The 21,786-nt window shown below is 48.8% G+C and overlaps 10 protein-coding genes across 10 annotated transcripts; 3 read left to right on the top strand and 7 right to left on the bottom strand.

Moving 5' to 3' along the window:
• Positions 1–177: 177 nt before the first annotated feature.
• Positions 178–1,466, bottom strand: I303_106128 (uncharacterized protein; the record flags this gene model as incomplete). Its single annotated transcript, XM_018409433.1, has 5 exons — positions 178–308; positions 419–696; positions 795–999; positions 1,089–1,177; positions 1,357–1,466. The coding sequence occupies 5 exons, from the start codon at positions 1,464–1,466 to the stop codon at positions 178–180; spliced, it is 813 nt and encodes a 270-aa protein (XP_018261706.1).
• An 884-nt stretch (positions 1,467–2,350) lies between these two features.
• On the bottom strand, positions 2,351–3,711 carry I303_106127 (uncharacterized protein; the record flags this gene model as incomplete). Its single annotated transcript, XM_065969315.1, has 7 exons — positions 2,351–2,469; positions 2,530–2,605; positions 2,666–2,924; positions 3,014–3,069; positions 3,145–3,262; positions 3,580–3,606; positions 3,689–3,711. 7 exons carry the CDS (start codon positions 3,709–3,711, stop codon positions 2,351–2,353), a joined length of 678 nt encoding a protein of 225 aa, XP_065825387.1.
• A 534-nt stretch (positions 3,712–4,245) lies between these two features.
• On the bottom strand, positions 4,246–6,147 carry I303_106126 (uncharacterized protein; the record flags this gene model as incomplete). The annotated part of the gene is made up of 2 exons (XM_018409431.1): positions 4,246–5,276; positions 5,376–6,147. The coding sequence occupies 2 exons, from the start codon at positions 6,145–6,147 to the stop codon at positions 4,246–4,248; spliced, it is 1,803 nt and encodes a 600-aa protein (XP_018261704.1).
• A 636-nt stretch (positions 6,148–6,783) lies between these two features.
• Positions 6,784–8,056, bottom strand: I303_106125 (uncharacterized protein; the record flags this gene model as incomplete). The annotated part of the gene is made up of 7 exons (XM_018409430.1): positions 6,784–6,903; positions 7,034–7,252; positions 7,360–7,459; positions 7,649–7,692; positions 7,760–7,813; positions 7,903–7,932; positions 8,021–8,056. The coding sequence occupies 7 exons, from the start codon at positions 8,054–8,056 to the stop codon at positions 6,784–6,786; spliced, it is 603 nt and encodes a 200-aa protein (XP_018261703.1).
• A 425-nt stretch (positions 8,057–8,481) lies between these two features.
• Positions 8,482–10,891, bottom strand: I303_106124 (uncharacterized protein; the record flags this gene model as incomplete). Its single annotated transcript, XM_018409429.1, has 4 exons — positions 8,482–9,564; positions 9,621–9,822; positions 9,889–10,235; positions 10,436–10,891. 4 exons carry the CDS (start codon positions 10,889–10,891, stop codon positions 8,482–8,484), a joined length of 2,088 nt encoding a protein of 695 aa, XP_018261702.1.
• Positions 10,892–11,206: 315 nt separating this feature from the next.
• On the bottom strand, positions 11,207–12,581 carry I303_106123 (uncharacterized protein; the record flags this gene model as incomplete). The annotated part of the gene is made up of 6 exons (XM_018409428.1): positions 11,207–11,286; positions 11,366–11,491; positions 11,542–11,634; positions 11,699–11,768; positions 11,846–12,227; positions 12,295–12,581. 6 exons carry the CDS (start codon positions 12,579–12,581, stop codon positions 11,207–11,209), a joined length of 1,038 nt encoding a protein of 345 aa, XP_018261701.1.
• Positions 12,582–13,729: 1,148 nt separating this feature from the next.
• I303_106122 (uncharacterized protein) lies at positions 13,730–16,186 on the top strand (the record flags this gene model as incomplete). Its single annotated transcript, XM_018409427.1, has 10 exons — positions 13,730–14,242; positions 14,307–14,946; positions 15,007–15,075; positions 15,146–15,234; positions 15,300–15,385; positions 15,440–15,664; positions 15,732–15,790; positions 15,855–15,885; positions 15,953–15,990; positions 16,059–16,186. 10 exons carry the CDS (start codon positions 13,730–13,732, stop codon positions 16,184–16,186), a joined length of 1,878 nt encoding a protein of 625 aa, XP_018261700.1.
• A 780-nt stretch (positions 16,187–16,966) lies between these two features.
• I303_106121 (uncharacterized protein) lies at positions 16,967–17,798 on the top strand (the record flags this gene model as incomplete). Its single annotated transcript, XM_018409426.1, has 6 exons — positions 16,967–16,970; positions 17,062–17,110; positions 17,174–17,230; positions 17,298–17,367; positions 17,547–17,616; positions 17,713–17,798. The coding sequence occupies 6 exons, from the start codon at positions 16,967–16,969 to the stop codon at positions 17,796–17,798; spliced, it is 336 nt and encodes a 111-aa protein (XP_018261699.1).
• A 770-nt stretch (positions 17,799–18,568) lies between these two features.
• Positions 18,569–19,108, top strand: I303_106120 (uncharacterized protein; the record flags this gene model as incomplete). The annotated part of the gene is made up of 1 exon (XM_018409425.1): positions 18,569–19,108. The coding sequence occupies one exon, from the start codon at positions 18,569–18,571 to the stop codon at positions 19,106–19,108; it is 540 nt and encodes a 179-aa protein (XP_018261698.1).
• Positions 19,109–19,780: 672 nt separating this feature from the next.
• Positions 19,781–21,514, bottom strand: I303_106119 (uncharacterized protein; the record flags this gene model as incomplete). The annotated part of the gene is made up of 2 exons (XM_018409424.1): positions 19,781–21,337; positions 21,413–21,514. The coding sequence occupies 2 exons, from the start codon at positions 21,512–21,514 to the stop codon at positions 19,781–19,783; spliced, it is 1,659 nt and encodes a 552-aa protein (XP_018261697.1).
• Positions 21,515–21,786: the final 272 nt, after the last annotated feature.

Raw genomic sequence — 21,786 nt, 5'->3', positions numbered from 1 at the left:
ACAATGATGATGAGGATTATAACGTTTATGCAATTTCTATAGTGGGGGATCGCCAATCAATCTATGGAAACATGAAGTGAAGTCAAGCAATTAAGCGGGAAATCTATGGGAATGTAATAGATAGCAAGCAATTCAAGAAGGATGAGTGTCCTGTTTCGGTGTGACAAGGTTGCCCATTTAGATCATCTTGAAGAATCTGTTCTTGAGACCACCGATGTTCCTCCTCAACATTCTCTTGAGCATTCCAGCGGTATTTGGGAAAGTGGATCCGGTAGCTGTCTTGGTGATGCCGGCGGGGAGAGTGCCGTCTAGCCCAGCAGAAACATCGTCAGCAATGGCGTGACAAACAGGACGGCAGAAGGAATGGATGAATTGAATATGCGTAAGAGAAGTTGACATGGTGAAAAGCACCACTCACCAGTAGTGACTTTCAATTCCTCATCCGCACATACTCCGTCGAGGTAATCAGCCAAAGTCTTGCCTTCTCCCAGATCAGCAGTCGCCAATTCGGGGTATTGTTGCTCGACCAGATCGACAGAGGCGAAGACGCAGTCGTTGCAGATATGTTGTTGAGCAATGTCGATCAATTGATCTTCGGTTATGTTTTGATAGTTGACTAAAGCCAGGTCGGTCGAAGAGGATTCGAGGGATTGAGAAAGGACGGAGAGACAGTATCGATCGTTTGAGTCGATGTTGCTATTTACATTCACAAGTTGATAACGTCAGCTCTGTGTCGGTGTAAAGACAGTCCTGGCGAAAGGGGATAAGGAGATGTGCAAGAGTACTCAACTCACGTCTTCAGACATGCGATCTCCCTCTGAAGAGAGTAGGAGCCAAATGCCTCGTTGACCACGTCCTGTGTGATACCCAAATATCCTAGCTCAGTGGAACATCCAGTCCAGACCGCGTCCGCGGCGTTCTTGAGGGTATCGTCCGAGCACGGTTGAGCACCGCACATGGTGTTCAAGTATGATTCGAGGGAAGTCTGGTCGGTAATACCTAAGCCGAACGGTACGGCATAACGTCAGCTTGATATCTTTACAGCTGAAGAAGCGGAACAGAGCCGTATAGGTTTGTTATGTACTTACCGGCCAAGGCATCGTAGAATTGACATTGACCCAGCGCGGAATCGCCAGAGAAGGTATCCACCCAAGCAGTCTGGCATTTTTCGGATATCCTAGAAAAATAGGAAAACGTCAGTCAAAGCGGAAAGGCGAGACAGCAATATAGAGAGTGCGGGCGGCATCAAGTCGTCTCGCATGGAGTGACAATGATGAGCGCGAGATTGTGTCGAGCTGAGGCCAAGAGGTAATGAACCTGAGATGAGGTGAGGTGAAATGGGTTGTCTTCACTTACAAAGCATCAAGAGCGTATTTCTGCCATGCACTCCACCCATCTTGCGCTTGAGCGGCACCGAGCAAAGCCAAGGTGGTAGCTGAGATCAGAACGTTGGATTTGGTGAACATCGTATCAAGTTTCAAAGAGAGATTAGATCAAGTCCGGTAAGTCGATTAGTGTTTGTTGTAAGGTAAATTGGAATGAACTGAAGAAGAATGCGGATCTGATTAATGAAGCAAAGATATCAACGAGGACGTTTACATCCTCTTATATACCTTTTCGGATGCATGTCTTGCCCACTGATCTCGAGAGATGCTGTGTGTCTTCGTTAGTAAGTTCTCGGTCATCGAAGTATCGAATGATACATTGAAGCACACAGGCCACAGGGATTACGTCAAGATGGTATTGACCTGCACCGGATCACCGAAATTAGCTTATCAATCAGACTCATCGTTGGGCTCGGCGGAGATGTATGACCTCACAAGAGAAGGCCCAAGCATGTTGATTACAGCCTACAGTTACTAATGAAACCGTGAGTACGCCGAGATCTGTGACAAGGAAAAGAGAGAAAACACGACTTTATCATCGCATCCAGGGAAAATTCTCCGATCACTCAACTTTATCTGATTCTTAGCTTCTCGGCGTGGCTGTGTCGTCATCGTACCACCTGGACCTCCAACATGCAGTACTCTGTACTCTGTACTCTGGTCCTCAAGTGAAAGTCGGACAGGACAAGGGACATAGGACATACATAACAACTAACATATACATAAAACATATCCTTTCATCAAACATCGCTTAAAGAGCGCTACTTCCTGCTCTTGACCCTACGACCGACGGGCTTAGCAGACCGAGCGTCGTACTCGCTACTTCTGACCGTGGTCCCCGTTCTTCTTGTTTGGGGTGGCTTGATTGTATATGCCAAACCTGACGATCATCCCCGCTTTAGCTGAGTCCTGTCGGCTGAGGAACACGTCGGCTCGCCCAGAATTGCGACGGTGTGGGCTCGTACTCACTTGCTAAGAATGTGTGGGATACCGGCGAACTGAGGTCCGTATCTAGCGGCATTATCGTAGAATTCCTGAATAGGAATAGCGTGAAGCTTCATGTTGACCGGAACCGCGAAGGTCTCTGAGTGCATTACACTCCCATAAGCAGAAATGCGAATTAGCTGTTACATCAAGAACTTACTGTTGATGGGAAGTTCCACTAAATATATTTTCTTACACTCCTTAGGGCGGGAGATGTGGGCTGGTATATGAGGGTACTGGCAGCGATACTAGAATGTTCAGCTTATACACGACTCGCCCTTGGAACGCTGACTGACGAAGAAGGTATCGTAGTTTGGTCTCCACCAGCATGCCAACAAATCCCTTACTTTCCAATCACCGCCTGGAGGACTGACCCAAGTAGGGATACTCTGTCCATTGGACTCTTCCCGGATATGGACGTCGACTACGCCCTCGATGGGAATAGCGTGAGCCTTCATGGTTGCAGGAGGGTTGAAGGGAACTCCGAGCTGTTCGTTGAGGCCAGTGAGGAGTCCGGCAGAATCGGTTTCGAGGGGATCGAGGTATCCACCGGGCCTGGAAGCCAATATCTCAGTCAACACCTCGATATGAAAGGCCGGTGGCCCATCTAGAACGTCGGAGGGAGACGGGTATCGGAGACTGACAGTTTGTAAAATGCATTGGCAACTTGCAAGACCAGAACATGGGGAAAATTATGAACCTAGCAGATCATCATAGCACTCTCACGTCAGCTGTGACCACCACACAGGTATTGAGAGATTGAAAGTTTGCTCACCTTAACAAGCATGATCGCTTCCACCGATCTTCTTGGACCGGACTCATCGTTCTGAACTTCAAGTCGTTGGAGTCGAGCGGTTACCGAGTTATCTTCTTCAGGTTGTGATTCCCTTTCGCTACAACAAGTAGGTCATCATTGACTCCGCCGTATCAGCCTGACGCGATGAAGATCTCGATACTCGGGAATCCGCGCGAAAAGTTGGAATAGTATTGGAGAAGGATTGAGCGAGTCTTCGGTCGGGAGAGGAGGAAGCTGTAGGCTGAAGGAGAGAAGATGACAGCAATGTATGATTGCTGGTGCCAAATGGCTGGAAGATGAGCAAAAGGCCGGGTAGGGGTTTTAAACCCTCCATCCTCAGATACTTATATGTCTCACGAGCGCTGTAAATCCCCATAATCGAGGACGATACTCCAAGGACTGATCGGCACTCACATGAAGGAATATCCAGCGAGCGGATGACTGTCAACAAGCCAAAAGTGGATCTCACGTCAGCTACAAGTACTTGCTCGCACGGTGGGGGTGCAAGAGCTAGCTGACTCACATATTGACAAGCTGGAGCGACATGGCAGTGAGTGAGCCTTCCTATCACCTATCAACACAAAATGAAAAGACAAGGTGTGAGGAGAAGTCAAGGTCTGTACACTAGTTTTGCTTGTTTGTAGACTTGTGAGAAAGAAAGAGCAAAGGGAAAGAAGAAAAGTGAAAGACGAGGAGAAAAAGTCTGAGTAAGTTGTTATTGTACATTCGATTTGTCAAATGGTTGAGTCAACTTGATCTTTGACATGCTGTACGAGTACTTGATGCTTTGATGGTCACTGATGAAATGCCGCACGGATCCCTTTCTCCGATCGATGGTAGTTGCAATTTCGTTCACACATCTGCTTGTCAAAAGAGGGCAACGTAATGTATATGATACATGTATTGGTTGTGATGAGTATCGTGTAGGTAAAATGATAAAAACAGCATCTCGTCAATCTCGTTATCGTTATCGTCCAAATGTAATTTTTGATTTTACATACAATACCATATACAGGTGATGTATTCCCCAATGATCTCGCCTCAATCGATGATGTTCGTTTACCCATAGAATTTTACCATCTAGGCATAAGCAGCTATAGCCCCTTGACCCTCTTTAGCTCTCCATCTTTCATCCACCAATACACTCTTATGTGCCCTCCCACACCCTTCTACAGGACATCTAAACGTATATTCATCCGGCTCTTTGATTTCTACCTTCTTCACCTTCCTCTTCGCATTCTTCCTTCTTTTCGGCGGATGGGCTGCATCTATATCTAGCAGGTCATTATCAGGTTGTTTGACTATCGACAGAATCTCCGAATTTGTCGTTGGCGTCTGAAGGCGTGTCAGGCATTTCTGATCCAACATATGGCCGCATCGCGATACCCATAATTTATCTTCTTCCGATTTATACGCTGAGGAAACTAACAATGTCGACGAACAACCTGCACATACCAGTGTAGGTCTTTTCTTCTTCTTGTTGTCATTACGCTGGATGATATTTCCCTCATCGTCTAATTCGATCGGTTCCTTCGAGACGATATTATCCATATCGAAATCCATAGTGAACCCTTTCATCGCACTCGGGTATTTCGGAGTGGGTATCTTAGATAAGATAGTTTGGACATCTTCTTCTCTTCTTCCCCAGCCGGCACCTCCTTCTCCCGGACCCGGGCCTAGTTCCCCGAATTGAGCGCCGACTAGTCCCCCTAAATTCCAACCTAGACCCCTATCCAAGCCGGCAAGCCTCGCTCTCAAGTCTCCAGTGGCTGTTCTCAAGTCGAAGCCGCGCCCGAATCTCTCAGCTGCCAAGAGCCGACCGAAAAGACCCAGCTCGCCGTCTTCCTCAGATTCATCTATATTAGGGAAGTTTTGATACCTTGCCGCATCCGCACCTGCACCCGCACCCGGGTTTTGTCGACCGACAGCTTGACCGCGCCTGTAAAGACCACCGCCGCCTAAGCCGATGCGAGGCCTGAGATGAAGGGGAGCATGGGCAGGTGGTTCTGGCGGAACGGGCGGTGATAAGATCGCTCGTCTTCTTTCATCTTGTTGATCGTTTATTATAGCATCGTGCTCTTCGCCTCTTCGCTGTACAAGGTTATCGATTTCTGCCATCATCACATAAATACGTCAGCTCAACATGACAATACAACAAATTGTATGATATAGGCAAGGTGGTAAAAGGGAGTCGCAGTTTGAGAACTCACCATCCATCATCCTCCTGAACCTATTCGGACTGGGTCCCCTCCCATTCCCATTTCCATTCCCATTTCGAGTAGGTCTATTTCCTCTTCTCGCGCCTTCCTGCTCTACTTGCTGTCTAGGCTGTACTTGAGCTTGAGGTGGATTCGGATTGATGTTCGCCCCGGTGAAAACTATATCGTCATCACTATCGCTCCCATCTTCATCCTGAATTTCTATGAGACTTCTCCGTCTTGGTACTACTGTGGAGCCAGAAGAGGGGCCAGAAGCTGAACCAGGACCAGTAGGAGCTTGTCTCTGTCTAAGTCCTGGTCTACCACTTCCTCCGTCCATGATCTGCGCCGTTGAGTCTCTTTCATCGGTCCGCTGGATATCCGATCTGGGTTGGGCCACCCGTCTGAGGGTCAAGAGCGATGGAGCTATACCCGTTGTAGGCGATCTGAGTGCTGGATCATTATGACGAAGTCGCGGATCCGCTAGAGGTTGAGCTTGATCTTGGTCGAGGACAGGAGGAGATAAGTCAGGGAGACTACTTGATTCTGAATTGGATCGATGTCGACGAAAAGCTGGTGAGTCAGGAAATCCAGTTTCGGTAGATGGTGGTAGTGGTGGTGGTGAAGGTCGACTTGGTCCTGCTTCACCGAAAGACGGTGACCGTCCAGAGCGGTTCTCAAAGACTGAGGAGACCGGCGAGAAGGAATGAGATGAAGTAGGAGAGAAGGGTGGGTAATCGGCGGGGTCAAAGTCGAATATGTCTGATAAGTCTGAGCTGTCCATTTTGTCCAAGGGACGGGGTGAAAATGTAGATACTGGAACGATGGATCAGAAGGCGCAAGTGAGGGTGTCGATAGGCAGCGAGCGTATACGTGAAGGTTAATATGAATATGTATATGGTTATGAGCGGAATGTAGGAATGGAAGCTTATTCCCACCTTCTCCTCAGATACTCATTAGGTCTTCAGCTGAAGCATGTCGCGCTGACGAAGCTTGGGTTGTTAGTCGATTTGAACCTTAAAACATTTGGTAGTCTGGTAGATTGGTAGATTGATTGAATGAAATCGAGGTGGTTGGGTGGCAAATGCTTCCGACGATCCGTGCGAGAGGCCGAAGCGCGTATTATCGTATTATCAACATAGCCAAGCCGAGAAGATGTCTTAAATGAAGCATGCATGCATACATCATGCATACATCTCAGCGTTCCTCTGCGGAAGCAGAAGACTGCTATTGTTTGCAATTGGGCTACTACTGCTTCTCGTTTCAGCCTAAAAGAAGCAAGGAGACAAGACTTTGCTCGTCACCGAATGCTCTGATATCTATCGCCTACAATTACAATTGCCTCGAGACATGTAGAATCTTCAACTGTCCTGCTCTGTCTAACGAATTTGCGAAGCAGAGGCATGGTATCTGCGACTATCTACTCGTCATTCTCAGGTTGTTCCTCCTCCATTATCTTCACCAGCCTAACGTACATTTCCGTCGAATCATCTCCACGTAAAACATCACTCAAGAAGCGAGTCTCGACTTGCATTTGTATCTATACTCAGTACTCAGCGTCAGTCGATGTATCATATGCCTTGAGTCATACGAGAGAAGGTAGACTGGTACAACATGCCCTCAGACGACGAGGCGATGTAACATAGCTTGAAGAGAAGGACTGTACTGACCATCTCTAGTGCACCCCTTATCACTCCACAAAGCACATTACTGAGCCATAATCCGCCCTCTCTTGCATCTCTAGGCAGTTCCGCAAACTCCGCCAAGGGGTTCTCGTCGAAGGTCAAGATGAATTCGTTCGGTTGAGGTAGATTCGAATTCGTGTTAGAATTTGAGGGAGGGGGGAAAGAGAGGGATGGGGTGATTCCTAAGAATGTTCGGAATGCGACCTGACCACGAAGCGAAGATGTCGGTCACCCATGATAGATTCACACGAAGGAATGCAGGACGTGCACTGCTTTGACGAGAGTACGAATATGTGCAGCAGATGACTCACTTTAGATATCACCTCTGCTGTCTCGGCGAAACTCTGACACCTTTGCAGCCCCGTCCTAGCTAAGAAATCCTCTATCAACCTAGTCCCGATATTGTAGCCCCTGTCACATTGATTGTCGACTGACGATCAGCTCATAGACCTTGCCGATGCAAGTATGCAGAGTCGAGGGACACAGTCTGTTGGCCTGGAGGGGAGTAGATGACGACTTGTCCGAATGAAGCAAGGATGATGGAGTTCGAGTGAGCAGAGGGAGAGAGGACAAGAGACAAGAAGCCTTTTAGACACTCACATCTTCTCTAATTGCTTGTTCACCTCGCCATAGTCTTCGTAATCCTACACCAGTTATTGAAGGAGCTCTTTCGGCGCTGGTTGTGATCTAGTGATGATAAGCAAGACCCACCTTGATCAATTGTACAACCAATGCTCCGTATGTCAAAGTGAATAGCTCGGCGTTCTAGAAAATACACAAACTCGTTCGTCAGCGATCATACTCCAGACACCCTTATGGCAAAGAGCGTGGAATGACCACTTCACAGTACGTACCACTTTATCTGTCCTCTTCCATATATCATCCTACCCATTCGGTAATTGCATGGATCAGTATTCTATGTCCGGATCGGGAGGAAGAAATAAGAAATGTGTGAGGAACGGGCGAACTCACCCCGATAGCTTTATATTGCTTAGCTCCAGCCGACATCTTGGTTTCGTTCCGTTCCTCCTTCCAGATCAGCTAATCTATAGACCAGATATCCGGACGTCGGTCGATGTTGAGACTTTGTTTCTTCAAGTGCTGTGCTGTAGAAAGGGAATAGGACTTCAACTGGACATGTTGGCTGACGCGCTGTCGGCATGAAGGAAAGGTCAAACAAAGTGGAGGACGGATCGCTCGTTCGCGTCAGGGCTGTATGATTGCATGATTGCGGTATCCTTGTATACGGCCATATAACTGCAATCACGGGTACAATTCATATCTCTGGTGCATACAGACTGCAGTAAGCAGATACAACAGGTTACAAAGCGAAAATAAGCGGTATAAGCCAAGTCGTCGGGTGCATTGTCGAAATAGGGAGGATTCTTCCATTGCTTCGCCGTATTGATAACGACTTTGAAGTTGTCGTAAAGTTAAATCCTCCCTCGCGTCCTATTTGCATTCACCTCGCTACCCTCACTCTCCGCCCTGACCCTCCTCACCGGTCTACCATACATCATCTCACCGCCCATCGGTGGTGGTTGAACAGCGCGAGGCCCGCCCGAAGGCGTAGGCATCATCGAAGCCGAAGGATCCTCCCCATAACTCGCTAGACTCTCTCCCCGTATCGTACTGCCTCCCGTGACCGTCGAGCTTCCACCCATGGTCGAGCTGACCCCTATAGTCGAGCCGCCAGTTACGGTCGATCCTCCATTGAGAGTTGAGACCACTGACCCTCCATTCGTATTCACAGTGCCCAAATTCATTGAATCGCTAGTCGTCGTTCTGATTCGGGGTGGCATCGGAAGTGATAGATCGGCATCATGATCATTCTCATACGCACGATCTTCATCTTCTTCCGCCAGCCTATTCTTCATCATATTGAGCGTACCCGGATCACCAGAATTCTGCCTTGACATCGTCCCGCTTTGATCGTTGTTATACTGATTCAGACTCAGCAAGCCCAGATTAGCTGAGGCCCTCCATCCTTTCCTCCTATATCTTCCAGATTGCGACAGACTGGGTCCCCGCTGCAGTCCTCCAGCTGATCGAGCCGGTACCTTGTTAGGCGAATTCTTGATCGGCGAATTAGGATCATTCTCCCCCAAGGGTAATTGGGATTCTATCTCGTTCTGCTGTAATCTCCAGCGGACGGCTTTGCCCAGACCTTCGACGTGTTCTCGTACCTCTTCATCGCGATCATCTTGGCCTCCGGAAGACGACCCGAAAAATGTCGAATATCTTGCTTGGGTGGATAGGACTAGCGACATCTGCAAAATCTTGTTCAGCTCTTGAGTGGTCGGAGGCGGGTACGAGTTGGCGATAGGTGATTTAGGTGGATTCGTGATCAGAGGTATCAGTCTTGGGAGGAGCGGTAAGAGGATATGTAGAAGAAAGCCAGATAACAAGAGGTGTCGTACGGGTATCGACGATGAGAGTGCGGTCAGATAGGAAGACGAGCTTGATGTTGGGAGGTCTCGTAATTGTGTAAAAGGTAGAAACACTCCTTCAACGTACTGTCAAGGGGGAATTTAGCAATCGCTTAAATGAACGGTGCGTCAAGCATACTTACAGGTAGAACTTGCGCCCAGAAGAAGATCCACACTTCGGCAGCTCTACTAACGACCTTCCCCTCTTCCAAAGTCTCGAACTTGGCTTTGAGTGTCAACATTCCCGAAGCTATAAATTCACGTAGATCCGCGGTGAGAAGGGATACGATCCTAGCTGGCGGATACCGCTGTGACGTTGCCACAATGTGCGAGTGACACAAGTGACTGACAGATGACTATGATCAGCACACCCCTCTGAATTCATGCTGTCTTTTTGGTCGATCGACTCACTTCAGGTCCTCTATAGGGGTTTTAAGCGCACTTCCAGCAAACAAAGGCAAGACGTGAACCGTTAACAGACTCCAGGGACTACTCGGGCTCGTATGAGCTACAGTCATAGATTCGGCTATCCTCCCACTCAGATCATTCTGATGATGATGGTTGTTCTGATGGTCCGCCAGAGGGGTACCATCGGGATATACGACTATCCCGGAGGAAGATTGGTTCGACAATGACGGACGGGGGGACGGGTGTAGATGCGAGGAGGAAGCAGCTGGGTGCAGTGACCCTGAAGAGCTGGATATCGGTACGGGCGACAACGGTGGAAGGGGCGGTAAGTGAGACAGAGTTGACGAGACCTGTAATTCGGAAGAAGGCATCGTGTCAGCTCCATGAACATTGACTGTTCGGAAGGTGCAGTGACCAAACACAATATAGCGATAGCATGGGGAGTCAGAGGCGACTGCTTAATTCGAAGGCTCGAAGCATGACCCGCACGAGCATGTGAAAGGAGGCTCGCATCCCAGCCACAAGTACACGCCAATCGCCAAGCACTCACAAGCTTATTATCATAAGCCCCTGTGGCCCAACCCTTCTGCCCATGTCCTGGGCCCGGACCATATCCGCCTACGGCGTACTTGTGCGGGCTCTGACCCTGAATATGTTGATTGGGGAGAGGCAGAGTGGGCAGCTTCTTGTTCCTATCATTGTCATTCTTATTTGGCAAAGGCGGAGGCAAAGGGTCATCTCGGTTTCCCACACCTAAGCCCGATGACGATCCTTTACTTGCGTAAGAAACGTTAGAATGGGTCGGAGAAGGTGGTAATGCTGTCCTGCGAGGCGAGTAGAGGTTCTGGTAAGGGTTGGTCAGGTTCGTAGGAGTTACATAGCCCGAGCTTGGGCCTCCTTGTTGTGCTTGTGCTTGTGCTAAATACGAAGATGATTGGGATGGGGGAGAAGGTGGTCGGATCGATAAGTTTGATGGGCGACGAAAAGTTGGCGGGTTTGACGTCATCTTGGATTCGCAATACGTGCGTTCGTCGAGGCGGCAAAGCGAGGACTGATGACCATCTGCGGGCGGCTGCTTTGATCATGCATGCATTGGTGGGGAAGCTTGCGATAGGATGGACTTCTGCTGATGAACATGCCATCATTCAACGTGCAAGAAGTGGTCAACAAAGCTCACCCCGGAGCCCCGCACTTGGGAGCCCAGGCGTCGTTCGGTGTCACGACAGGCCCCAAGCACTTGCCGTGTATACGATACATTCCCATCTGCTCTCTACAAACTAGTCATGCAGACTACCTAGACTCAACCGCATGTAAAGATGCCTTAGAATCCACCACCTCCTCCTCCGAAATCACCGCCACCACCTCCGCCAAAGTCGCCTCCCCCGAAGCCTCCTCCGTAATCTATTTTCGCGATGTTCATTCCAGATTAGCATCAAACAGCCAATACTGAGAAGGAGTACAGCCGCAGCTAGGATCTCACCAGGAGTCATAGCATCAGCCATCAACATTCCACCTAGAAGACCTGCTCCTCCACCCATCAGAAGGGGTGCTCCCATACCCATTCCTCCCATTCCACCATAACGCCGTCCATAGCCACCGCCATAGCCTGGCATTAGAGTCAGCTAAACGGCTTACGAGAGGCCATCGATCACTTACCATATCCGTAAGGGGAGCCATACATTCCTCCACCCCTCATGAAGGGGGTCGAAGGGGCAGCATACATATATGGATCACTGGCGTACATTCGACCTAGCGCGGAGTTGACATCAGCGATCTGAGCACCCGGAAACGGCACATTGAAGGTGAGACTCACGGATGTTTGGGTCGTTCAGTCTCTGTTGGATAAGTTCCTGCCTTCGCTTCTGATAGGCGGCTTCTCGTTCCTATCAAAGCCATGAAACGTGAGAATCACTTGCGACGCTGTCATTAGGAGAAAAGAGGGAGTCCGGAAGACACTCACCCTCATCTGCCTCTGCATTACTTCTCGTGCTTTTCTCTTTTCTTCCTTGGCTTTGGCTCTTTCTTCCTTCGTACCGATCAACTTATCCTTCTTTTTCTGGAACCAGTTCCTTTCCTCTGCCCCAACCACCCCTTTTGCGCCCTGATTTTGACCTTGAGTCGCTGACGAAGGCGTCTTTCCACCTTTACTATCTTTGGCATTCCTGTATTTCTCCTGAAGGATCTTCTCGTCTTCCGATTGTTTCCTTATAGCTCGCCCTTCCTTTGAATCTGGATGAGCAGGATGATCTTTCGGTAGACTGTTCAAGAACTCGGGATCGTCGTATGGATGCAGCCATGTCGATCTCTTAGTTCTCTCGTCGACGTAGAAAGCATGTTGTTGTCTAGGCGTTTATTCTCGTCAGACTATCCCTCTTGATCCACTCCTCAGAGGTGTAAGATTGCGCTTACTTAGGATCGAAACACCTGACCCAGCCCTCTGGTAGATCTCTTTGCTCATCGTCCATACTTCTTCTGGTTTCGATCTCCTTATCATCGAGTTTAGGTTCTTCTTCGTCCGTAAGATCAGTCACGTCAGACACGTTGGACATATTTCTTTGATGTCCCGGTCGTGCTTGAGCTGCATCGGAAGAAGCTGATCGGACATCGCCTTGAGGGTTGGTGACTGATACATTCGGTCGTGCTCCGCCTGCCTGATACGGAGGAGGCGGTTCTGTCGGATTCGCATTCGTCGACATCCTGATGAAGCTGATATATAATAGAATTTCTGATGTGGAAGAGACGATAGCCAAGACAAGGATGGTTAAGCTTATCATCTGGGGTCGATGGGCGTTGGAATCGGCGGTTCCTACAGACGGCTGGTCTTACTGGAATTACCCGAAAAGGTCAGTCACCTGACGTCATTTCTGTTATTCCTTCATTTTGTCAGAAAAAACTTGATTACATAAGTAAGAAGTTCCAAAACCAGATGCAGCGAGAGTCGACACGTGAAGGTGACGCTCCGAGCCCCGCACGCAGTCGTGCGGCAGTTTGCTCAGGGGGGAAGACGGATACCTTTCACCTCGGCATGGTGTGCGGCTGCAAGAAGAGATGTCTACGTCTTCCCACTGTCGATAACCCGAGCACTTTTGATTCCATGATTGCTTTGAAGCTGATATGAGTAATGTCCGCCGCCTATGATCGATAAATTCCAGCCTAAAATCAACAAAGGATCTCGGCTTACCAATCATTTTCGAAAGAATTACCACTTACGGCCGAGATGACGGATCAAGCCGACCTATTTTTATCTTTCACCAACCATACGGTGAGTGAATGCCATCTCCACCAACTCCACCTAGGTCATAGACATCTAATCGGACTCCGAGCCTGGACAAATTTCAGTAGGATCATGCGTGCTTTTTCGCGTCTTACTCATCGCTGACTCATGACCGGGTCGCGCAGATCAGATGCACAAATGTTAAATATCTATCGTCTTCTTCCTTCTCATTCGAACTCTTTTCTTGTGTACAGACAGATATCTAGTAAATAAGTACAGCGTTTTGGACTTGCGCCTTTCAATTTAAGCCGGCCGTACCCGTTCTGACAAGATCTTATTTCGCCGGAATCAGCTGGTTTGTCGATATCAAGCCCAAGTTGCAAATACCGTAAAACTCTGCGACAAAAACAAAAACAATTTTCAGCGTCATCGCTCCGCTGCCTGTCATCGCTATCACTTGCGGATTTGATATTAGCTTCTCTTTCTCCTGTTCAGATATAACTCTGGAGGACTCACCAAGAAATACCAATCATTCGCTATAACCCGGAAACTTGCAGATACACAGAGGACTGCGCGCATCAGCAAGCCGCCGCTGAACAGTAAAAACACGTAATATTCGCTGGAGCGAAAATGTCGACGAATGCACTTGATTTAGGTGCACCGATAGGTGGACACCCAGTGCTCAACGCTGTGTCCGCTGAGCAACAACAGCGAGATGTATCGGAGACTGGCTCAGAAAGTCCCACACCGACAATAGCTGCTGGAAACGGAGCTCAAGGAGCACAAAAGCCGTTCAACGAGAAATCCGAACTTCATCATGATCATCACCATCATCATCATCGATCCCCTTCCCAGAAATCGCATTATTCCGACAGACACGACCAATACACGGAGAAGCCGCATACTGGTACCGCGAGCGACGGGGTCAAAGGAGTAGGCATGGTACCTATCTCCAGGCAGAGTTCGACTCCGCCTGCCGTCGGGCTGTTTGGCGGCGTTGCCCCCACTGGACCTGATGCGGAGGAAGGACTGAGAGCCATGAGAAGCAGAGAAGAGGAAGACGAGAGGGATGCTGAAAGGGAGGAAAAAGGACCGGATCCTTGGGCCGTCAAATTTGAACCTGGAGAAAAGATCAACCCAAAGGTAAGCCTCCTTATGCCACTCTCGATCAAGGTATAGTAGACTGACATTCGTCTGCTGTGTCCAGAACTGGGGAGTGACGTATCGATGGGGATTGACAGGTATTGCCGGATTACTTGTTCTCAATTCTACCTTCGCCTCGTCTTCTCCGTCAGGTATCGTCCAAGACATGGAAGCGTATTTCGGGTTCTCTCAAGAAGTCGCTACTCTCACCATCGCCCTCTTTGTCGCTGGGTACTGTATTGGTCCCATTCTATGGGGTCCTCTTTCCGAATCTTACGGAAGACGACCGATCTTCATACTATCATTCGTGGTCTACACGGGTATGCAAGTCGGATGCGCCCTTTCGAAAAACACAGCATCGATCTTGATCTTCCGATTACTAGGTGGAATCTTCGCCTCGGCGCCTTTGACAAATTCGGGCGCGATGTTAGCGGATATCTGGGACGGCGATCATCGTGGGCAAGCAATGTCCCTCTTTGCCCTTGCGCCGTTCGCCGGACCCTCGATTGGACCTATCGTAGCTGGTGCCATCAGCGTTACAGGCACAAACTGGAGATGGGTTTTCTGGATTCTGACCATCTTCGCCGGTGTGTGCTTGGCAATCATCGTTGTTTTCGTGCCGGAGACCTATGCACCAAAGATCCTGGCTACCAAGGCGAAGAAGCTCAGAAAAGATACCCAAGAGGAAAGATGGTATGCGCCACGTAAGTGATGATCGTTTCCACAACTCAGGCCAATAACTCATGAATGTCGGCGTTGCGTAGTTGAGAGAGCCGACCACCGATGGCAAGCTCGTCTCTATGATATATTGGCCAAACCTTTCGTGATTCTCGGTAAGCTACATCTGTTACGTGTCGTATTCATGGAGCATGGAGACTGATCGCGGGTCACTCATGCATATAGCTCTCGAGCCTATGCTTTTGGCAGTCACGATGTACATGTCCTTTGTATACGGAGTAGTATATTTGTTGTTCGAGGCTTATCCATTTGTCGTAAGTTTACTATTGCCAATAAAATGCCACAAGGATCTGCAGCTGAAAATACCCATGCCGTCCAGTTTGTCTACAATCACGGATTTAACGCTTTGCAGAACGGTCTCTGTTTCTTGGGTTTCTTCACTGGCGGAGTGATTTGTGTAGTCTTGTGAGTTTGAGCGATATTCGACCATTGACGGCGAGACTAATGCCTCGATTCTAGGTTTATGACAATTATCGAACCGAGATTCCAAAGATACGCCAAACGGGTTGCGCCCCTTCCACCTGCTCCAGAGAAACGTCTAGAACTATGTGTCATTTCTGGATGGAGTCTTGTCATTGCTATGTTCTGGTTCGGTTGGACCTCGTATTCTTCCATTCATTGGATCTCACCTGTTATCGCTGGTGGCTTGATCGGAATTGGAACATTGGGAATGTTTGTCTCTCTGTGAGTGTATATAGGTGAACCTCGTACTGCAGTCTTTCCAAATCCACTAAACTCGGGTATATTGCAGATTTAATTATATCATCGACGTGTACTTATGGTCAGCCGCAAGTGCGTTGGCCGGTGCTAGTGAGTCTCATATGCTCTTTCGATCAGTCACGAGCACGAGCTGACTTGCCACCATCCTTCTCAGCTATCGTTCGATCGCTGTTTGGTGCTGCTTTGTAAGTTGTTCATGGCCTTTGGATTCAGCGTTAGCATTTTACCTGCTAATGCTACGTGTCTGATTAGCCCTCTTTTCGCTTCCCAAATGTACGAGAAGCTAGGGAGTGAGTTGTCTTCGACATGCACTCACGAATCACCTTTGCAAGAGCTGACCAATGAATGCATGAATCAGCGCAATGGGCTTCCTCTCTACTTGGTTTCTTAGCCTTGGTCATGGCTCCAATCCCCATTGTCCTGATGATCTACGGACCCAAATTGCGAGCTAGATCCAAGTTTTCTCCGAACAAGGTGGTTCACTAGATTGGTATCTTGTCGTACATAGAACGGACAGTGTGCTTTCCACGGACTGCGTGGAGCGGTGTTACATGCGAGGGAAATCTGTATTTCGCAACGTCGACAAACGCACTCAATATTCCATAATGGACTGGTCAACCCTCCTTTGGACCGCACATCTTCATAAATGTAGAAGACGGATTAGCATGCATGTCTGCTTCAGATAGCCACATTTCTTTTCATCTTCTCTGTAAGGGGTTCGTAAACGTGGTCAAGGCGACTTGTGCATGTACCACAAAAGAATAGAATCCGAATCTATTTTTAGGTTTTGCGTAACCTCAAAATCCGGGGAGCGATCTTTTCTACACGTCTGCCCTTTAAATTCAGTCACGTCGTTTTACGTTTCTGACGATCTCCTTTTATTCGACTGCACTCCCGACCCGATTAGATTGAATTGAGTACCTGAAAGAGCTTCACACAGCAACGCATCGGTAGCATGGCATAGCATTTGTTCTATTTTTGAATGACTGATTCAATCACGCAGGTAATCGTCCGTCAAGTGACGCAATCATGGATCAATGCTTTGTGCCATGACGACGTTCCCATCACGAATGTACTACGGGCATGGACGCTGAAGTGCAGTATCTGCTGCGCTGGAGTCAACTTGGATATATATATATATATATATATATAGATAGCTAGGGGGTATGCTGGATTATTCTTTACCTTCTCGATAACTATCGATCTCAGATTTACGATACTCACGAATAACGAAAGTCAAACACATACACATATACAACGGTCAAAATGGGTGCGTGATCTCCCCCTACCTTTAATTGAGGCTATCGTCGTACTCGGGTTCTCGATGAACAGCTGCTGATCCGCTCCAACGTCTTATACAGGTCTTTTCGATTTCTTCAACAATGACGACTCGGGCAACCAACAAGTCTAGTGAGTCCGCCCTGCATTTTCCCGTCCGCAGCTACAATACCAACGCTCATGAACGTCACGCAGTAACCTTGATCCTAACAATGAGCAGCACAAATCCAAGCTCTCTCACGAGCTGATCGGGTAAGTGAGAGGCGACTCGTTTCGGAGCGGAACTCCAGGCTGATCTGAGAACGGTATGATGAACCAGCGGTGCTGCTGGATTCGAAGCTATGAAAGCTTACGAGGACCACTTGAGAAGAGAGGGTAAACCCGCCAACGTGAGCTATCCAATTTCTCTTCTTTTTCGCCATTTCAAGTCGATCTTCGAAGGCCTGCCTATCAGAATGCTGACAAGTCGCTCTTTGATATCGCCTCTCTCCCCTGTGCGCAAACATCTGTATCATACTCAAACCACTCCATACATCACGACTCGATCATATTACATTAACACGAGTAGCACGCCTTCGCCAAGGAGCTCGTCGCCGGTTTCGCCGCTGCCGAAGTTGACAAACTCTTCGAGACCAAAGGTAAGTTAGAAACGAATTCACCTGTCCAAAGGAGCCACCATCATATACATTGTGTCATTGCCTTCAATGATAACTGACGACATGTCTTCTTTTTAGGTCTTGACGCCTTCGATAGAGAAGAAGCTAAGAGACATGCTCAACGACAGGCTGTTCAGGCTCTCGACCAGTCTGGAGAGTACTAAGCTCATCCAGGGTGAAATTAGCACGGTACCAGGGTGAAGCGTACAATAGCACATGAAACAATCATGCATATGTTAAGCAGTCATCATTCACCGCAATAGCAGTTGCGAACTATCTTAGGCTTCGCCGACCCGATCTGATTGTTTCTTCCTCGCTTGGCGTTCAAGTCTGCCTTAGAAACGCTCATCTGACACTTGGGTCAAAGTCTCTCATGGCGACCAGCATAATAAGACTACAAGCCTGAATTAAATTGACTGATACAGGGAGAGGATAGCATGTATGACAACCAACGGACGATAAAGGCAACATCCTTTTTTGGCCCGTGTCCGATGTGTATTGACAAGCTTTTGAAACAATCCTTTGAGACCCCTTTGATTGGCTCAAGGCTGTATGGTAAGCTAAGGAGTGCCATGAAAGGACTTGGCAGTTAGCGATCCCCCTTTCACCTCGGTGTCGAGAGCAGCCAAGAAAGGTTCCAAGAGGTGTCAGAAATCGCATCAGACCATGAAGGCTGAAGACAAGCATTTCGACTGGATGGGTAGCCTTGCAAGAGTCTATCGTGCCGATATATACTGACTGTCAATTACACTCAATCTCCACCAACTATCCGAAAGCTCGACTAACCTTGTAAGCTGCTAGAGGCAGACTTGACCCCCTGGTCGCTAAGCGAATATCTTACGCTCATTCAACTATTCGCCGTCACACACGCGGACGACCAGGCTCATAAACCCCTCCCTTGGTCCCCATCCAAAAGTGAAAGCTACATCCAATCATGTACTTCTTTGGGCAATTCTCCGCCGCCCTGTACTCTACTGTCTTCTTCCTCTGCTTCGCCCAGGCAATGCCTCAAGCCGAACCGACCTCAGAACAAAGCGAGGTCAGCTCGACAGTAGATCCCGTACAGCACGGAGCCGCGTCCCCTACCACTACCGAGCTATCATCCACGACCAATACCGCTGCAAGCTCCACCACCACCGCTCCACCACCTACCGACACCCCTCAAGTATTCATCATGGCGGAACGAGGTCTGTCCTTGGATCAACTGAGCATTGACGAGAACTGGACTGGCTGGTTGAATGCCAATAGATGGAGAGTCGACGGAAAGGGATACAGGGCATTCCAAATGAATGACACTTATACTCAAGAGGTATTTCAAGCTCTCATGTACCCCGTAGAAGAGGCTTGGACGCGTACTGCGGATCCGAATGAGTATTTCGCTTGGACAACAGGTACACCCACCCGAACCGGAAGGGCAAGTATCTCTTCAAATCCCCCAGTATCCCGATGCCGGGAAAGCTCGCATGCTATGTGATGCACAACACTGACGTTACGGTACGACACTTCATAGTGCACCTTGCAGGTGACTGCTAGTCCGACGGCAGATTTGACGCTCAGTCTCATTCCCGAAAGTATGCCTTTGCAGACACCGCAGACTAGCGATGCCGCCCAGGTCAGCTGTCAAGTATGGTAGTACCCTAACTTCGATTATCGTTGAGCGGGTCCAACTTCAGAATATGCGGTTATTTGTATACGCTTTGTATAATGATAATAATGATAACAATTCTTCGCCAGACTCATGAATGCTCGTTACTTTTTGTAGAGGGAATGATGAGCACTCGCTGATCAAAGCATGCTATGGGGACATTTGTATTTCCCGCGGCGTAAAGTGCCTGGTCAATCGATAATGCATTAAGTCTATAGCATCAAAGATATGCCTCACCGTGTAGGCTTGCCACCTGAGATACCGCTGAGCCTGTCTTCTTTCTTTTGTCGCTCATATGACGACTCAAGTCGCTTCCGTTCCCAGTGCTGTTTCACCACATCGTAGTCGGTCCGCTGATATGCAGCCCGAACTATGTCAGTCATTTGTCGAAATGTTAGGCTGGTATGTGGTGTCCACCATAGTTATTGACCGCTAATCTGACTTATATCCGTCCTTGAGCTTGTGATGCTGAGGCTCGATCCACTGATCCGGTCTTCCGTCTCATAGGCCTTCAACAGCTCCGGGCCCTTTCTTCCAGAAAAGTCTTGGTCTATATCTCGTAGGTCTCATTCTGAGCATTTCTTTAGCCTTTCGTTCTTTATCTCGTTCATCGGACCACCCTCTTAGACCTTCCCCAGTCCCGTTCCGCATGATTTCTCTGTCATACCTTCGATCTCCCCTAGGGGGGACTGGAAGATTCGCTCGACCTCTGATACCCATACTAAGCCCCGGTCCTCTGGGCATAGGCTGATTGTCTCGGGAGACTTGTATCGAGTTCACTCCTGTAAGTGGGACAGCTCTAGGTGCCCCATTGGTCGCTCTCCCGCTTGGCCCGCTGGGGATTTCCCTCCCGTTTTCGCCTGGAAGGATGTTGGCTGGACCGGATCTTGGCGGAGGTGGTAGTCTTCCTAATCCACCTGAACCGACCAATTCATACGACCACTCTCCACCTTCCTCTGACTGAGAGACCTTCAGATCTAATTTCTGTCTACCGTTGCCCCATGCTCGTTCTTCTTGCTCTATCAGCCCATGCAACAACTCCTCCGGTATAAAGTGGACCTTCAGTACATCTCCGGTGCCTTCAGGCCATTTCTGATTTTCCACCTTCTCCGCTACTTTCACAGCTTCTTCCACCGAAGCATAGGTAGCGTATGCATGTGACTTCACTCCACTGAGCCACACGCCCTCGTACTCTTCCGAGACAAATGGCATCTTGCTTTTCGGTAGATGAGCCTGAGGGCGCGAAGATGGCTCGAGGTATTCGTGGAGTGTCGAGTGCAATAGTGGTCTCTTCAGGTTTCTAATATACAGAATGCTCGAGGGAGTTTCTGTAATGTGTGCAAGCTGTTCCGGCAAGTCGTATTTCACTCTCTTTGGTTTGGAGGCTTTAGATTGAACCCGTGTGGATGATGATGATGACCTCGAGCGCTTCTTACTCGACTCGCCATGCTTGACCAATTGGTTTCCCTCGTCACTTTCTTCATCAATCTGCATATCCACATCCATATCTGCATCTTTCTCGTGTTCGCCCACAGGCAGAGGTGACAAACGCTTTGGCGGGCTTGGAGTTGGCGGTAAAGCATCCTTACTTTCTTCTGCAGCTACTACTTTGGCGACTTCTGGATCTAGGGCTTTAGGTTCGGTTGCCAGCGCATCCTTATCGACTGGAGGGGTTGAATGATGTTTCGTCCGTTCATCCTCAGGGAGCCCATCAAGCATGTCTCGTCCGACCCCTTCCACTTCCTCATCCCGAGGTACAGGTGATAATGACTTGGGAGGGCTAGGCGTGGACGCTTGTGTGTCTTTTGATTCCTCCTGAGTGACCACCTGCGCTAACTCCTGATCTAATCCAGCTGGTTCTGTAGCTATCTCATCTTGGATCGCTTCGGCTGGAGGGGTAGGGTGATGTTCAGTTGCAGGATTCTCCGGATAAGCATCTACCATTGTTCCACCAACACCTTCTTCAGCACCCTTTCCCCCCTGATCAGCTTCGTTTTCATCTCGTGCGGGCTCATCTGTATGTCGAGATTCCTGGAATCCTTGTAGTCTGTCGGCGAGCTGGAGGTCGACACGGATATCAGCTAGGTCGTGATGGAAAATGGATTGACAGCCCGCGATAGAAAGGGTACTCACATCCTTCTTGAGACCCTTTGTCTCAAGGCCCCTTTTGGTGAGTTCTTCTTTGAGCTCAGCTACCTTGAGCGACTTCACGTCGACATCAGGATATTCTGACATTTGAGTGGCCTTTACTCTCTTTCGGGGCAGTCTTGACGTATTTGATGTCTGGATTTCCTCGCAGCCTTGGGTACAACTATGAACGGTACATATACTTCGGTCAACCTGATTTCGCAGATGTCACGAAGGCGAAGGGCATGGCGGAAGAAAGGCGGCGTGGGCCGCTTACACTGTCATGGTGTCTCACTGGCATTTTAGTGTCTTGCATTCTCTGCAGAGATAGGTTATCGACATCATCTGTACTATCTATTGTGACTACTTGGGCTCGCCTG

The sequence above is a fragment of the Kwoniella dejecticola genome, chromosome 7 (genome assembly GCF_000512565.2).
Source record: "Kwoniella dejecticola CBS 10117 chromosome 7, complete sequence".
Lineage (NCBI taxonomy): Eukaryota > Fungi > Basidiomycota > Tremellomycetes > Tremellales > Cryptococcaceae > Kwoniella > Kwoniella dejecticola.
Note: the sequence above shows the minus strand (reverse complement) of the source record. Positions and strands in the feature narration are given on the sequence as shown.